This window comes from Phoenix dactylifera, chromosome 6 (genome assembly GCF_051530095.1).
Source record: "Phoenix dactylifera cultivar Ajwa chromosome 6, Ajwa_hap1_PhDact_Kaust_v1.1, whole genome shotgun sequence".
Lineage (NCBI taxonomy): Eukaryota > Viridiplantae > Streptophyta > Magnoliopsida > Arecales > Arecaceae > Phoenix > Phoenix dactylifera.
In genome coordinates, this window is record NC_143195.1 from 568,444 (window position 1) to 586,651 (window position 18,208).

Here is an 18,208-nt window from a genome sequence, read left to right on the forward strand (position 1 = left end):
TAATTTTGCTCTTTTCCATTTTTTACTTCATCTTCTATGCTTATTATTCCTTTTCCTTTTAATGGATAATTCTATTGCTATAGTTCTTCACCTCTTTATTCCATTAGATATAATGCTGAATCAATGGTTTGGTGATCATTGGTGGCTGTGTTGAATTGTCTATTTACTAGGAACTACATAGTCTTTAATTGTTCAATAATAGTTGCCAAATATATTTTCGCTTACCTGAATATATTGAATATGTTACTGAGGTATATTGTTGCCGATTTTTAAAACATAGTGTTGAATCTCATATTCATGAATCATGACTTCACATATAATTGTCGAGTCTATGTGATTATCTATGTAGTAATAAGAATCCACTCGAGTGATTAGGTACATTAAAAATTAAATTACCTTTTCTATTCACTAATAACTTCTCCATAAATCTATGATATGTCTATGTCAATGGTTATTAGTTCTTATGACTAGTTTCCTACTCTCATTTTTTTTTTCTTCCCACGTTATTAGATTTATACATGCTGCATTCAACCTTTTCTTCTATAGCTATTAAATATTGACCTCAGCTTTCATAAGTGTAATTTTTGTGCCAAAATCACAAAAGCAGCAATACATCATGAGAAGATACATCTTGCTCATAACGGAGCAGTGTCACTGTTTGTCAAAAGGTCACAACAAGTATTGGACAGGAATTCGTAGAATATACGGATAAGTTGTGTAAGTCAAAAGCCACAAGGATTGCTCAGTTGGTAGAAGTGGAAGGAGATTAATGAGGGAAAAGGAAGAAAATAAGGAAATGAGAGAAGGTTTCGTAGGAAGTGATAATGCAAGCATTGAGACATTCCATAAACCAAATGACTGCTAAACAGCCAAATGAAGTATCAAATATGATTCTCGATATTTTAGTTGGTCAAGCATACCTACATTGATGATACATGATAGAAGAATTTAACTAATCTCTGCAGTTGAATATTGGTGAGAGAGAAAATAAATTGAGCCAGAATTCTTATTGCAGTGAGCCAGTGACAGAATACTGCAATTTTGTATACATGTGGACAATTTGAAATTAGATTTTAGACTAGAAAGAAAAAAACAACAGATGAAATATTAGATGATGAAACAAAAGGATGCATATTACCTTTGTGCCTTCAAGTTTCTTGGCAGTGGTTAGTAAACCAACATCTCCAGAACACCTTCTAACAAGCCGTCCACGAATAACTGATTAATATAATTAAAGAATTGATAAGTTAAATATTATGATCTGCCAAACCAAGTCCACTGAAGAACCTAAAGTAGAATGTGGAGGTTCTTACCAGACTGTATTGTAACTGTAGCATTACGAACATCGATAAAACTTTTCCTAGCAGATTGGCATTTTACATATCTCTGTAAAACAATTGCAGCTCTGTGTCTCTGTAGCAAGCCTGAGTAAATCTGTCTAGTCTTCTTACCTCGAATGACTGGGAAAAGATATAAGAAAAGCTAAAACTTTCATAATTTCTTAATGATATCAATAGACAAAAATACTCCATTGTATATCTATAGCCAGATAAATAAATAATTTCCCAATATAGAACCAAACAAATAACTAAAGAGAGATGACAAAATACATGATTGCAATGTAACAATTGCTTTTCTGCGCTCCTTCCCAAGACGACGAGCTTGATGGCCTCGGAAACAGCTCTGAACCCTCAAAATACCATGAAGGGTACGATTTCTTGTATCTTCAAGTGCACCGATCTATAAATTGCAACAGTTCAGAGAAGAAGAACAAGACAGTTGATATACTTGATCTAATAGGCACATAAAAGGGAGAAAATAAAAGGAATCAATGGATTAGTGACAACTTTGCCACAACTCTTGCATGTTATCCTTTGTAAAGCTGATATTACATCCTAACAGAATAGTGGCTATGGAGCAAGATAAATAAAACACAAGCAATCATTGTAGGAAAACAGAACACAAAATGACATGCCTCAAAATAATTCAATATTACAGGATTACATGAATAATTTGAGGAAGTCGATAAAGATAAGGGATGATTGAGCACTCAAGCAACTATATACATTCTATTATCTAGAGTATTTATCTCACCTGTCCAGTACGGAAGAACAATTTTGTGTAGCCAACTTGATACATCTCTGGGAGAATATTGAACTGTTGAAGAATTGCCACTGAAACACTAAGCGGGTCTTGAGATGCAACATTCTCAAGAAGAAGAAAACCATACCTGATAAAAATTAAAAAAATATATTTGTTCCCTGTCAAATTAATAGACGATATACATTCTGGTAGATGCATTGAATTACCTCCTAGCAAATTTTTGGTGAGACATTCTGGTAGGATAGCCAGATCTTGATATCCGAACAACTTCTAGAACTCCACAACATCTAAGTTGCTGGAGTACAAATCCTTGTTCATAAGTTGTAGGCAGCTGTAAGTTATTTGGCTTAATGCAGCGTATGAAATGGGGTGTGGTGTTTTCAAGTCTTTGCATCAGTTGAAATAGTTGCCCCTAAACAAAGGGAAAAATGGGAATATTAAAGAGTGCGCTAATTTACCAACACCATTCTGACATGCAAGAGAATTTTCGATAGTATATCTTAAGACACAGCTTCGGTGTATAAGTTGTCAATTAATGGACAAGAAGTAATTTTCACCTCACTATATACATTGGACCAATATCGGAAGGTAGGCTTTACAGGAGCCACTACTGGTCCAATGTATAGCTTGAGGGATAAAAAATAGATATAAAGGAACCCTGCTTTCCTAAGATGAGAAGGGCTCCAATCATGATTGAAAACACTGTCAAGAGTCCCTTGAAGAGAATAATCCATACAAAAATTAATAAAAACTAAAAATGAAAGAACTTATGAAATATGAGTTTCCAGAACTCCATTTTCAAAGACCCTAAAACTTCATAATTGTTGATCACAGAAACCATAAACAATGTAAACCAACCAATACCTGTGATATGACTCTTTCATAGTGAACTACACAAAATAGGATTTTAAAACTACCAAAAATTTAGCTCCTTGAAATCAATATGGAGCTTTACAGAAAACTCAAGTAAATCTACATAACAGAATAGTGAAGGAACACATTCTTCTAGCTGATGTTTGGTTGCAGCATAGTGAAACGTAGGACTTCTATTCCTACTTCTAGTCCTCACTAAGCTTGCTTGTGGGATAAATTATGTTTGGTTGCCTTCGAATAAAATTAGCTAGAATTAGAAAATTGGATGGAAGAAATTTCCCCTTTGTTTCAGGAATAACTGCTTACACCCCACCTGAAGGAATGGCTTATCCCAAGAAGGCATCATTCACACAGAATAGAGGGAACTGACCTAAATAGTCTAATCCAGAATAAATCAAGATAATGGGATGCTATTTGGCTAAATTAGGGCGTATTTGGCCACTTAATCTTCCATGTTATTGAACCAAACAGGGTATTGGGACATACCGGGTGCCCTAAATTATAAGTACTTCAAAAGAGGTAGAAGTGAGCCTGGTCGAGTAATTTATCAATTGGTTCCCCTGCTCTACAAGGAGTACAAGCTTCACTTGTATATTAGACCCACTGGCTTAAATGTATAAAGCAATGAGAAGTGTTGACCAGAGAAAAAATCAAAATGTGTTTTTTTTCCGATTATGCAGATAAAATTGTTTTAAGCAAATTCTAAGATGTAAGACTACTAATGACTTATACAGAAGAGTATGTACCACAAGACTTAATCAAAATGTTGAAAATATATAAGGAGGAACCAACAATTGCAATTTAAATTAGAGTCTTTTCACAAAATATGCTAGTAAAGTAATGCAAGTAGAAGACAGTTGCTATCTTTCGGGCAGTAGTAATAATGTAGCATATGGTTTCTCTGCAAGATACCAGTTCACCAGTGCTCCTAAGACCCTGATACCATGATTGGGATTTTGAACTAGGTATAGACTGCCATATTTGCAAAAGGCAGTCACCAGTGAGATAGAATTAGAAGTTTGTTTCTTAGAACACTCAAGAACCTGATACGGCAAACATTAGAAATTTTAAGCACAAAGAAAAGTTATACATCAAAATCAAAAAACAATAAATCATACTGCAACTCACTGTTTTTGGCATCATTCAAGAATAAACAACCAGAGAATGAAACACCCATGACTCCTCCAATTTGTTAAACACCACTCCATCAGCTAACCTTTATGTTTATATCATGCAAAGAAAGAGAAAACGAGAAAAGGCAGCCATATCCTGTTTAATATCTAACTGCAGAATGTATATACAGAAATAAGCTCCTTACCTTAAACTTTGTTGCAACGCTTAGCTTTTGGGAATCTCCAGCGCTGCATCTATATGGATTGCCAGCCACATTGTCAGATTGAGAGAGCATTTTGGATGCAAATGTTGGAGGAAGATGGCTTTTGCAAGAAGCAAGAAGTTGAATAGAGTCCATGTGCAATAAATCCCGATTCTTCTCCAAGAATCCCGATGTGTCATAGACCACCTGATTATAGGAGTTGAATATCAATAAATTTGAACCAAAATTTCAAAAACCATTTTGTGTAGAGTTATGAAGGATATCAGCAACAACCTCCCCAGCATAATGATGAACAGTGAAAGCTTTGCCTCTTTCCCCTCTGAAGCAAGGATTCGAATTAAGATGCTGCTTAAGCTTGTTCGCAAAAGTTAGATCAGTACCATTTGGAAAAGTGGACTCCTCATCCAGAAGAGTCAATAATCCTAATGGCTTCTGCAGTGGAAAGAAGACAGACAGGAGATATAAATTAACAATGAATTAAGATCCATACTCGAAAAAATTAAATAATAGCATTTTTAACATTGATACTACCACTATAGAAGAATCATAATATAGGTTGGTATGCTCCATAGACTCTTAGCTCTTCAGCAGTGGAGCTACCTTTTGGCCATACATGAGAATCAAGATTGGTGTCTACATTAGATTTTCTTTTTTTGTGTGTATTAGTGTATGTCTGGTGCCCAATCAATCCACAAGGGTACCACTTTGTCTTGAGGCATCCATGGCCATAAAGTAGTTAATTATCAAATAGCACAAGTGGAAGGAAGATGAACCATAACCCCTTTAGGGCCCCTGATGGAATTAGCATGCCCATATGAAGATACATGTATGTAGCGTGTATGCATGTCCAATATCTCCACAAGGTCCCTGAATATTCAACAACGAATAGCATCAGATAAGTAGGATAATGTTGTATACTGTTTCTATGAAGTGATTCATGTCCTTAAATACTTCCATTCATTGGATGTCCATAACTCCTGTAGCTGGCCATGCTTAAGAAAATAGGATTAAACCAGGCTACCTGCGACAGCATGCAGTCTATTGAATGGGAATGATCTGTATAACAAAAATGAATGAAGTTGACTCCAAATAGATGAAATTAGGCTTGTTTTGTATGATTATGTAAGTATATGGGTTACAGAAATCACTGGGGAATGAAAGTCGAGACATATTTTCATACCAAATATGTGCAATATCTCCACCAGGTCCCCGAATATTCAACAAGGACTAGTATCAGATAAAGAGGGTAAGGTTGCCTACCAGTTCTATGGAGTGATTCATGTCCTTATATACTTCCATTCACTAGACGTCCAAAAATCTTGTAGCCTGTCACGATTAATAAAACAGGATTTAACAAGGCTACTGTGACATTATGCAATCTTTTGAATGGGAATGAGATGTATAACACAAATGAATGAAGGTGACTCCAATAGATGACTTTAGGCTTGTTTTTTTTGATTGTGTAAGTATAAAGGTTACAGAAATAATTGGGGAATGAAGGACAAGACATTTTCCTGCCAAACTTCGTCCATCATTTATAGCAAAGTCAGCACAACCATTACTGTTGGAGAATAAGAGATCAATCAGACACACATGGCAAAAGATATGCCAATAATAATCAAATCTGAAGGAGTCCAATGAAATCCAATATCATGGTGATGTAACAGAAGACTAGGATCAGATCGCTCTTGTTCAATATATCACCATGAAAAAGCATACATTACATGCTTAGCAAGATATATTAATACCTGAAGTGAAGATATGAAAACAATAGAAGATAAAGGAAGATGGATGAAGACTTCTCTAGGCACCATATAGAGTTCTCGCACCCGACAAGCCCTCCAAGAGCTACTTGGAAGTCTCCTCATCTCTTTCTTGCTTTTTTTTCCTTCTATATCTCTTTTTTGGGCAGCATTTAGAGGTCTCTTACTTGAGATATTTGTGTGAGATAACAAAACATGCACTCACAAAAATCTCTACACCCTACTCTCCTATGTATAATAGAAGGGGACAGTGCCAGGGAGAACCTATAGTGTATCAGACAGCCACCTAGGAAATCCTAAGTACGTGGCTGGTGCCCAAGGTTCCCTCTTATGGTCAGCAACCTAGAGTGAACCCTATGCGTCGATTTTGGCCTAGCATTTCAAGCCAGCTTTTGGGACCTTGCTAACCCCCATGAACCAATCCTTATACCAAAGTTTGGTCCATCTACTCAGTTTGATTGAGCTTGTATTTGGTGAGGACTCAAGAGACATTTTTTTAAAAAAATAAAAAGGATGGCGAACAAGCATGAGATCTTGAGGTAAACTTGGGTTTCTAATTTGCCATGTCCCATCTTACTTGATAGGTGTGCACAGCCACAATGAAGCAAGCTAGACTAGGCTTACTATAATATAAAGATGTATAATTGTACTAATCTCTGATAGATAGCATGGAAAGAAAAGTCTCCCTCCATGCACAGCAACTGACATAGTGGGAAAAGGAAGAAGGGGCGATTTGATCGACGAGGTTATGTTTCGAAGATCAACACGTAAATAGAAGAAAACTGGATTGAAGTATCCTTCAATCGGTCAAAGAAATTCTCTTGAAAAAGAATTTTATTAATATCTCAAAAGGTATCCCTTACAATACATTAGATGCATATTTGTAGGACATGGTCACGTAACCCTAATTCAGGTATTAAATTTGATATAAAATCATATTAGAAATAGGACTCGATAATGAAGAAACATGCTAGAGTTATTCTACTACAAATAAGAAAACCTGGCTAAAATTTGATATTGCCCCTAACAAAAAATTTATAAGAAAATCTGAAAAAAATTACTAAATCCCATTTGCTCGCACAATCACTCACAGGATGGAAATAAAACAAACATTAGCTCATTGTAGTCTTCGCCTGTGAATCCGCTAGCTCCTGCGATGCTTAGCCTGGTCTAGCTGGTCATAGTACCTGCTGGCTACACCTCGTGCTGCATCAGCAACTGTTTCTACAATTCAGTCCATCTATCTCTTTATCCTTGATTGACCGTTGGGAAAACATAAGCAATGTAAAACCCATAGTTAATTGATTTCATAGCCTGTCAAACTAAAACTTGATGTACGTGCAAAAGCAATTTGAATAAAATATTTTGGTTATATCCAAAATAAATAATCTTTATATTATATGAAATAATGAAAATGATTTAATTAAATAACATCCTGATACCAAGATTTTTCAGTTAGACATGTCTTTATTCTATTAGACAATCTTTAGTTCTTAACCTTCATTGGCGACAAGACATAATGTGGAGTGATTGATTAAAACCCTATTTGATTTTGATGAGCTCAAAGCATTTGAGTATATCTCTTGCTTACTAATGAATTCAATTAAGTGTTTCAGTGAAAATCTTGTCTAAGTGTCTCTAGACTTGGTTCATAATATTTTGGATAAGTTAAGAAGTCAGCCTGAACCAAAGTCTGAGACTCGAGTCGACTCCAGAGTATCACGAGTCGACTCCAAGCGTATCAAGTTCACTGGCACGGGCTCGAGTCGACTCCGGATAAGTACGAGTCGACTCCGACTTAGAACAGACAGACGAACAGAAAGCATCAACTCAAAACCTGTCAGCGAGTCGACTCCTGAAGTGCGCGAGTCGACTCCGATGTTCACCGAGTCGACTCCAGGGTAGCAAGAGTCGACTCCAAGGAGCCACAGGCAGAAAAGTCAGAGAGCAGTTTTCGGGTCTGAGATTCGAGTCGACTCCCGTGGAACGCGAGTCGACTCCGATGGTTGGCAAGTCGACTTCAAAGAAAGTGAGAGTCGACTCTCAGAGGAACACAAGGAAAAAGTCAGAGAACGTTTTTCGAACTCTGAGATTCGAGTCGACTCCCGCAATACGCGAGTCGACTCCGAGACTCCGCAACCACAAAGAAGACAGAAGACCAATTTACTGTCTCTGAGATTCGAGTCGACTCCCAGACAGCTAGAGTCGACTCCAAGGCAGCTCTACATCAAAAAGACAGAAGACAGTGTTTCGGAAACTGAGAGCCGAGTCGACTCCGGGGAAGTTCGAGTCGACTCCAAGACTGGACGAGGCAAAAGACAGAAGATAGGGAGTTCGGGCTCTGAGCGCCGAGTCGACTCCCAGGATTGTCGAGTCGACTCGAGTGGACCAAATTCAAAAATAGATCCACGGACTCCATGGGCTGAGCCGATTCCGAGAAAGCCAAGTCAGCTCCAGAAGTTGGCGAGTCGACTCCAGGTCAAGACGAGTCGACTCCCAGCCTAAGAGGCTACTTTAATTCAAATCCGAAACAGTTGCCGAGTCGACTCCAGAAAAGCATGAGTCGACTCCCGCTACAGCCGAGTCGACTCCTGATCGCACGAGTCGACTCCAACCCACCAACGGACACATTGTCAGGGTGTACAGAGTGTGCAGAACGGGCAGAAAAAGCTCTCTAACGGCTAGTTTCCGTGGGGGTTGGTTTAAATAGCCACAGAGGACTGTAGCAAAGCAGAGAACAACCATTCCACTCCAAGTAATCAAGCTTTCAATCTCTGCAACTTGTTCTTCAACGAAAAAGAGGGAAGAGCAGCATTAACTGCATCCACCTACTTCTTCCCAACATTGAAAGAGCCTCCTCCTGCATTCAAGTCGACTACACATTCAAGAGGAGACCCGAAGTTCAAGAAGCCCTTCCTCTTCTCCAACTTAAAAGCGTTTGAGGGCTCTTAACTTCGTTATTGTTCATATTGCCATTTATCTGCTTTTGAGAAGCTGTATTTTTCTGTTTGTTCTTTTCATCTACACATTGTCTTTGCTTGGTTCAATCGGGGGATTGAATCAAGGGTATAGAGGTTGGTTGGTGAGCCGAGTGTAAAACCAACGTGTAAGGGTTCGATTGTGATCCCGGGAAAACAATCGGGGTTGGTTCTAGTCGGTGAGCCTGGAAAAACCGACCGAGTTCGTTGTGAGCTCGTAAAACAACAAGTTTGGTTGTGAGCTTGGAAAACAACCGGCTGTAATCCAAGAGGTTATAGTGAATTCCCAAGTGAGACTTGGGGAGTGGACGTAGGAGCAAGGGTTAGCTCCGAACCACTATAAAACTTGGTGTTTGTGATTGATTGTCTCTCTTTCTCTTACTCTCATATCACTCACAGCACATAGCAATTAATCGAACAACTTGCAATAGCTTTAATTAGTCATCCACATCATTTTAAATTGTAAGATTATTTTAAAACCCAATTCACCCCCCCCTCTTGGGTTGTCTATCTGGGCAACAAGTGGTATCAGAGCCTAAACTCTTCCACCCAAGAGTAAAAGATCGAAATGACAACCCCATTTGGATCTTCCCACATTGAGGGTCAGTCCACCCAAAGACCCCCATTCTTTAATGGATCCGACTACTCATATTGGAAGGCTAGGATGAGAATATTCATCCAAGCCCAAGACTATGAGATGTGGACCATTGTAGTAAATGGCCCATACATCCCATTCATATATGTAGAGGGTGTCACGGTACCCAAACTAGAAAAGGATTGGGATGAACATGACATGAGAAAGGCACAACTAAACTCTAAAGCTATGAATGTGCTTTATTGTGCCTTAGATAGAAATGAATTCAATAGGGTCTCAACTTGCAATTCTGCAAAAGAGATTTGGGACAGACTTGAAGTGACCCATGAGGGCACGAATCAAGTCAAAGAATCCAAAATAAATATTTTGGTTCATAAGTATGAACTATTTAAAATGGATTCTAATGAAACAATCACATGCATGTTCACTAGGTTTACTGACATTGTCAATGGCCTAAAAAGCCTTGGCAAGAACTATACTAACAGTGAGCTTGTCAGGAAAATCCTTCGTTGTCTACCAAGGTCATGGGAAGCTAAAGTGACGGCAATCCAAGAAGCCAAGGACTTGAACAAGTTACCACTTGAGGAGCTTCTTGGATCCCTAATGACGCACGAGCTAACCATGAAGCAACACAACGAGGAAGAGTCCTTCCATAAGAAAAAGGTAATAGCTCTTAAATCTACTTCATCTAACAAGGACTTGTCTTGCAGTAGCAGCAGTGAAGAAGAAGAACATGAGGAAGATGATGGTGAGGCTCTTCTTGTGCGCAAATTCAGAAAATTCATCAACCACAAGAAGTCCTATCATCAAAGGAGAGGCTCCTCAAATTCCTACCGCAAGGACAAAGGTAAGGAAAGGGAAAATGAGGGGATTGGCTGCTATGAGTGTAAAAAACCGGGACACATCAGAGCTGAGTGTCCCTTACTAAAGAAGGGCAACAAGTACAAGAAGAAGAAAGCCCTCGTCACCACCTTATCGGACTCCGACGCATCATCTTCATCATCGGATGAAGAACAAGAAGAAAAGGCCAATTTGTGCTTCATGGCCAATGAAAATGAGGTAACATCTGAATCACATCTCGATTTTTCTTTTGATGAACTTTATGATGCATTTAATGAATTAATGATAGAATATAAGGCCATAAATCTTAAGAATAAAGAACTAAAAATAGCTAATCAATCATACATACTTAAATGCGATAAACTAGTTAAGGATAAGGACTGTATCACCAAAGAAAATCTAGAACTTAAGACAAGCAACCAACTCTTAATTAAGAAAACTAACACCTTAAGTAAAGATAACGAAGAACTAATTAAGGAATTTTCAGAACTTAAAAACCATAAACAAATCTTAAACAAGGATCTCACAAAAGAACTAAATGATCTAAAAGCAGAAAATCAAACACTAACTAAAGAACTTAACAAATACAAACCTTTGGTTGAAAAATTTACATATAGTTCTGAAAAGTTAAATATGATACTAAATAGTCAACGAGCAGTATTTAATAAAGCGGGTTTAGGATATAAACCAAGAAATAAACAAAAACTTCTTAGTAACTTCTTTGTTAAAGCTGGGGAAAGTAAAACTAAGAAAATAACCTGCTTTTGTTGTGGAACTATAGGTCATAAAGCAAATATGTGTAATTTTAGGAAAGGTAAAACAAAAAGAAAAATTAAAAAGGTATGGATTCCAAAAGGAACCAACTTGACTAACCATGAAGGACCCAAGAAAACTTGGGTACCTAAGATGATATGATTTGCTTGTGTAGGAGTGTCTTGCAGCCAAGGTCAACAAAAACTGCTGGTATTTGGATAGTGGCTGCTCAAGACGCATGACGGGTGACAAGGATCAATTTTTCACCCTTGAAGCTAAGAAGGGAGGTGCTGTGACTTTTGGAGACAACAACCAAGGTCACATCATTGGTATTGGTAAAGTTCAAATTACCCCTTCCACTTTTATTGATAATGTTAGATATGTTGATGGTCTTAAGCATAACTTATTAAGCATTAGTCAATTATGTGATAAAGGGTATGATGTTATGTTTAAACCATCACTATGCATTATAACAAACCCTAATGACAATAGTTTAGTTTTTAAAGGAATTAGACGTGGAAATGTGTATGTTGTAGACCTTGAAGATCTTGCCAAACATAACCAATGTCTAGTTGTTAATGAAACTAAGGATAATGATGCTAGCTGGTTATGGCACCGTAAGTTAGGTCATGCAAGCATGGACACAATAACTAAACTAGTTAAAAGAGATTCCGTGATAGGTTTGCCAAAATTAAAATTTGAGAAGAACAAAATATGTGAAGCATGTCAATTTGGCAAACAATCTAGGAACTCATTTAAATCCATAAAATGTGTCTCTACATCTAGACCTCTAGAATTATTACACATGGACCTATTCGGACCAACTAGAACCACTAGCCTAGGTGGAAATAAATATGGTCTAGTTATTGTAGATGACTATTCTAGATACACTTGGGTTATGTTCTTAGCACATAAAGATCAAGCTTTTTCAGTATTTAAAAAGTTTCATAAGGAAGTAACCAATGCTAGAGATACTTCAGTAATAGCCATTAGAAGTGACCATGGTACCGAATTCGAAAATCAGTCATTTGATGAGTTTTGTAGTAAAAAGGGGATAACCTATAATTTTTCTGCACCTAGGACACCACAACAAAATGGAGTTGTGGAGAGGAAAAATAGAACTCTAGAGGAAATGGCTAGAACTATGTTATGTGAAAGTAACCTCCCTAAGTACTTTTGGGGAGAAGCCATTAATACTTCTTGTCATATATTAAATAGAGTTCTATTGAGACCCATCATAAAGAAAACACCTTATGAACTTTGGAAAAACAGAAAACCAAAAGTTAATTACTTTCATGTTTTTGGATGTAGGTGTTTTGTTCATAATAATAGGAAAGATAATCTAGGTAAATTTGACTCTAAATCTGTTGAGGGAATATTCTTAGGTTACTCTACAACTAGTAAAGCCTATAGAGTCTTTAATAAAAGAACCTTAGTTATAGAAGAATCTATACATGTTGTATTTGATGATTCTAGTGACATCTCCTCTAGTAAGAAAGTTAACTTTGATGATGATGCTGAAATTCTTGAAGAAAAGATAGATGAGATGACATTACAAGATGATAATCAAAAATTGATTGAAGGAGCATCATCAAGCCAAGAGGCTATTGTGAATCATGGGCTAACTAAAGCTTGGAGGTATGCTCACGGGCATCCTAAGGAACTAATTCTAGATGATCCATCTCAACCGGTTAGGACTAGAGCATCTTTTAGGAATTTAAATAACCATCTAGCTTTCGTCTCACACTTTGAGCCCAAATATATAGAAGAAGCCGAAAATGATGTAAATTGGATAAATGCAATGCAAGAAGAATTAAACCAATTTACTAGAAACAAGGTATGGAATCTAGTAGAGAGACCTTCTGAATATCCGATTATAGGTACTAAATGGATTTATAAAAATAAACTTGATAAAAATGGAATTGTTATAAGGAATAAGGCTAGACTAGTAGCAAAGGGTTATAATCAAGAAGAAGGTATAGATTTTGATGAAACCTTTGCTCCTGTAGCTAGACTTGAGGCTATTAGATTATTATTAGCATATGCATGCTCTAAGGACTTCAAACTATTTCAAATGGATGTAAAAAGTGCATTTTTAAATGGGTATATAAATGAGGAGGTATATATAGAACAACCTCCTGGTTTTGAAAATCATCAATACCCTAATCATGTGTATAAACTGAACAAAGCACTTTATGGTTTAAAACAAGCACCTAGAGCATGGTATGAGAGGCTTAGCAAATTCCTACTAGAACATGAGTTCTCTAGGGGTAATGTAGATACAACACTATTTCTGAAAAACAAAAACCAAGATATGCTACTAGTACAGATTTATGTTGATGATATCATTTTCGGTGCTACTAACAATCGCCTCTGCGAAGAATTTGCTGATTTGATGCAGAGTGAATTTGAGATGAGCATGATGGGAGAGCTGAACTACTTTCTCGGGCTTCAAATCAAATAGTCTGAAGGAGGCATCTTCATCAATCAAGCCAAATATATCAAGGAGATGCTCAAGAAGTTTGATATGGAGGGAAACAAGTCAATCAGCACCCCCATGAGCTCATCATGCAAATTAGACCAAGATGAATCAGGTAAATCTGTAGATCAGAAACTGTATAGAGGTATGATAGGATCTTTATTGTATCTTACTGCAAGTAGACCTGATATTATGTTTAGTGTCTGCATGTGTGCTAGATATCAGGCTAATCCTAAGGAATCACATCTACTTGCAGTTAAGAGAATTTTTAAATACTTAATAGGAACTAAGAATATAGGGTTATGGTACTCTAAAGAATCTAGCCTAAACTTAATAGGATACACAGATTCAGACTTCGCTGGATGTAAGCTTGATAGAAAAAGTACCAGCGGGTCTTGTCAATTTCTAGGAGAAAACCTAATCTCATGGTTTAGCAAGAAACAAAACTCGGTTGCATTATCTACTGCTGAAGGTGAATATGTTACAGCCGGGAGTTGTTGTGCTCAAATCTTGTGGATCAAACAACAATTAGAAGATTATGGCATTAAACAAGATAAAATACCTATTAACTGTGATAATACAAGTGCCATTAATCTAACTAAAAATCCAATTCAGCATTCAAGAACTAAACACATTGAGATAAGACATCACTTCATAGGAGATCATGTACTGAATGGTGATGTCACACTACAATTTGTTTGTACTGATGATCAATTAGCAGACATTTTTACAAAACCCCTAAGTGAAGAGAGGTTTAGTGTGCTTAGGAGGGGATTAGGAGTGATTGATCCATCCTAGTGGTAGTTTCCACTAGATTCGTTGATTTTGATGATTAGATTGTAGTTAAAATAGAGTTTCTTTTCAATGATCATCAAATCAGATCATAATTTAGTGATTTTCCCTCATTCGGCACGAACATAACATGATTTTTAGGTGCGTGCCAAAGTTAGAGACGACTCGAGTAAGTTTCAGAGTCGGCTCCTAAGGGGGAGTCGACTCGCAAAGATGGCAGCAGAGGGGGAGTCGACTCTCATATAGTCGGGAGTCGACTCGAGGTCTACAGGCGCATAAGGAGAGTCGACTCGCGCATATTCTGGAGTCGACTCGAGGTCGAGTCGACTCGCGACTCAGTGGAGTCGACTCGCAGTCGGGATCCGACTTTTTAACCCTAACTTTGTCGTTTCGAAAACACTTCTTTCTCAGCCGCCACTGTTCACAAGCCCTAGAGCCGACTCCTAGGTCGTCCCCGGTCGTCCCAAAGGCCTTTTCCCGTCGATTTTTCACCGTCCCTTAGGGTTTTCCTCCCTTCCTAGGTCGTCCCCGGTCGTTCCCAAGCCTTCTCCGTCGACCTTTCACCATCCTTTAGGTTTTCATCCCGTTCTAGGTCATTATGCCGCGTAAAACCGTAGTCCGGAAGAGGTCCCGACCCGAGGCCGGTCCCGAGAGGCGCTCCAAGGCTCGGCACGATCCCGCGAGGCCACAACCTCCGGCTCGTTCCCCGCCAAGGGCGGTTCCCGCGAGGCCATTAGCCGGGAAGGCCGTCACCACCGGGAGATATGTCGACTTCGACTATCTCTCCCGGGAAGGGTTCACTATAAGTGATAGACTTAGGGCCCAGGGCTTAGAGTACTTCCTCACCTTAGATCTCCCCACATATCCAGGGCTCATTAGAGAGTTTTACGGTACCGTCCATCGGGGAGATGGGGGTATCGAGGGCACGATAGCCGGTGTCCCTCTGTTCATTACGGAGGATCTTATTGCCCACATCCTCCACCTTCCACTAGTAGGGGTGGCTCCCACACATCCCGAGGACAGGGTTGAGGCCCTTACGGCCGTTCTAGGGCATCCACCCCAGTCACCCTTAGACGAGGTATCCGCTAGCTCACTTCCGATTGAGATGCGGATCCTCCTAAGTATATTGTCTAGGTCCATCTTCCCTAAGACCGGGAGATTTGACTTTGTATCCGAGAGAGACCTAGCTCTCATGTTCTACATGCTTCATGACACCCCAATCAACTTCCCCAAACTCATATATCGATACATGTGTGAGCCACTAGACAGACCTAGGCTCACTTTGCCCTACGGTATGGTCTTCACCTTGTTATTTAGGGAGTACGAGATTCCTATCCCTGAGGGGGAACCCTTTCGCGCATTGCGATGGACTGATCGCACGCGTGCAGGGACCCTACACAGGATCGGGTTTCGGAAGAGAGAGGGGACATGGGTTAGGAAGTCTTCCATCACCACACAGACCACCAGACCTTCCCCCAGTCCTGAGCTAGACTCTGACCTTCCCGACTTACCAGACTTTCCATCCACTTCTGCTCCTACCACCTCCGCCGGACCCTCCTCCTCGGCTCCACCATCCATGGAGGTCCGCATCGCTCCTGAGCAGCTCCGGGAGCTGCGGCAGGAGATAGTCCGAGATCTGAGGGATGAGTTGCTTCGGGAGCTCCGAGGTTCGGTGCCTGCTCCCTCTCCCGCTCCATCTTCAGCGTTGGTCCCTTCCCTGACGGCCGTGACTGACATGACGGCTCATGTGCGGGAAGAGATCTACAACATGAGGACTTTGCTCCAGGCCCAGTTTCATAGCATGAGTGAGGTCACGAGCACCACTCGACAGATGAGGGAGGACATCGGTCGTGACATGCACACCACTACCGAGGGGGCCGAGCGCTTGTCGAATGTGCTCATCGACAAGCTGGACGCACTTCAGACGTCGGTGACTGAGCTCTCTACTACACATAGCAGAGCCACTTCGTCCATTATCACTCAGCTCGGGCATGTTACAGATGCAGTCACCCTCCTCATGGAGCAGAGCAGATTGAGAGGAGGAGCTACATCCTCGAGAGGAGGAGCCACGTCCTCGAGAGGAGGAGATACATCCTCGAGAGGAGGAGCCACGTCCTCGAGAGGAGGAGATACATCTTCGAGAGGAGGAGCTACATCCTCGAGGAGACCATAGCTACTTTTTGTGTTTTGTTTTGACTGTATTGCTTTGCCTTATTTATTTTGTACTCTCAAATGTATTTACATGCAAATTAATACAATGAGTAGCCATATTTTCTTCAATTCTGTGCCATTTGATGATTGATTGGTTGTGCCATTGATTGTGTGTGCTTACCTTCTTTTTGATACGATGACAAAATGGGGGAGAAATATGTATAAAATATGTAAAAGGAATCAATGAAAATCAAAAAAACTGTTAAAACACACAAAATTTGTTCTAAGTGGATTTGGTACCTCGAGGCTCATTATCTCTCTTTTGGGGCTCCTAATGGAGTAATCTCCAGAATCTATTCAAGGGATATTCGGAGATTAGCTGAATCCTACTCAAGAACAAATTGACAGATTTTTCCTCTAAAAACAAAAAATTCAGTTCAAAAACTTCAAAGCATTAAAAGGAAATTCAGAGAATCAAAACATAGTAGAATGCATATGTTGAGGGGGAGAATCTGAATATTAATCAAGCTAAATCATTAAAGATATATAAGCCAAACAATTGATTGTATAATATGAAGGCTTATATAATTCTAAATGAAAGGGGGAGCTTTAACTCCGAAATTTATTGTTTCACTCCTTTCAAGCTTGGATAAATTGAATTACCAGACATTTGAATTCAATTATGGATTTTATTTCATTGTTTATTGAGCAATTCACTTTACATATACTCAATGTTTTGTCATCATCAAAAAGGGGGAGATTGTGGAGTGATTGATTAAAACCCTATTTGATTTTGATGAGCTCAAAGCATTTGAGTATATCTCTTGCTTACTAATGAATTCAATTAAGTGTTTCAGTGAAAATCTTGTCTAAGTGTCTCTAGACTTGGTTCATAATATTTTGGATAAGTTAAGAAGTCAGCCTGAACCAAAGTCTGAGACTCGAGTCGACTCCAGAGTATCACGAGTCGACTCCAAGCGTATCAAGTTCACTGGCACGGGCTCGAGTCGACTCCGGATAAATACGAGTCGACTCCGACTTAGAACAGACAGACGAACAGAAAGCATCAACTCAAAATCTGTCAGCGAGTCGACTCCTGAAGTGCGCGAGTCGACTCCGATGTTCACCGAGTCGACTCCAGGGTAGCAAGAGTCGACTCCAAGGAGCCACAGGCAGAAAAGTCAGAGAGCAGTTTTCGGGTCTGAGATTCGAGTCGACTCCCGTGGAACGCGAGTCGACTCCGATGGTTGGCAAGTCGACTTCAAAGAAAGTGAGAGTCGACTCTCAGAGGAACACAAGGAAAAAGTCAGAGAACGTTTTTCGAACTCTGAGATTCGAGTCGACTCCCGCAATACGCGAGTCGACTCCGAGACTCCGCAACCACAAAGAAGACAGAAGACCAATTTACTGTCTCTGAGATTCGAGTCGACTCCCAGACAGCTAGAGTCGACTCCAAGGCAGCTCTACATCAAAAAGACAGAAGACAGTGTTTCGGAAACTGAGAGCCGAGTCGACTCCGGGGAAGTTCGAGTCGACTCCAAGACT

General features: G+C 39.4%; 1 protein-coding gene across 5 annotated transcripts in view; it reads right to left on the reverse strand.

Annotated features, from left to right (window-relative positions):
* The window catches only part of LOC103712460 (myosin-1-like), a 51,236-nt gene that overhangs the window by 2,402 nt on the left and 30,626 nt on the right, over positions 1–18,208 (reverse strand). For all 5 annotated transcript variants that reach the window (XM_088724262.1, XM_008798987.5, XM_039126894.2 and 2 more), the window contains 7 exons: positions 4,586–4,744; positions 4,295–4,498; positions 2,310–2,515; positions 2,095–2,230; positions 1,611–1,740; positions 1,314–1,460; positions 1,139–1,218 (listed from right to left, as the gene is read on the reverse strand). In XM_088724262.1, coding sequence (XP_088580388.1) covers positions 1,139–1,218; positions 1,314–1,460; positions 1,611–1,740; positions 2,095–2,230; positions 2,310–2,515; positions 4,295–4,498; positions 4,586–4,744 — 1,062 coding nt within the window. The remainder of the gene's footprint in view (positions 1–1,138; positions 1,219–1,313; positions 1,461–1,610; positions 1,741–2,094; positions 2,231–2,309; positions 2,516–4,294; positions 4,499–4,585; positions 4,745–18,208) is intronic.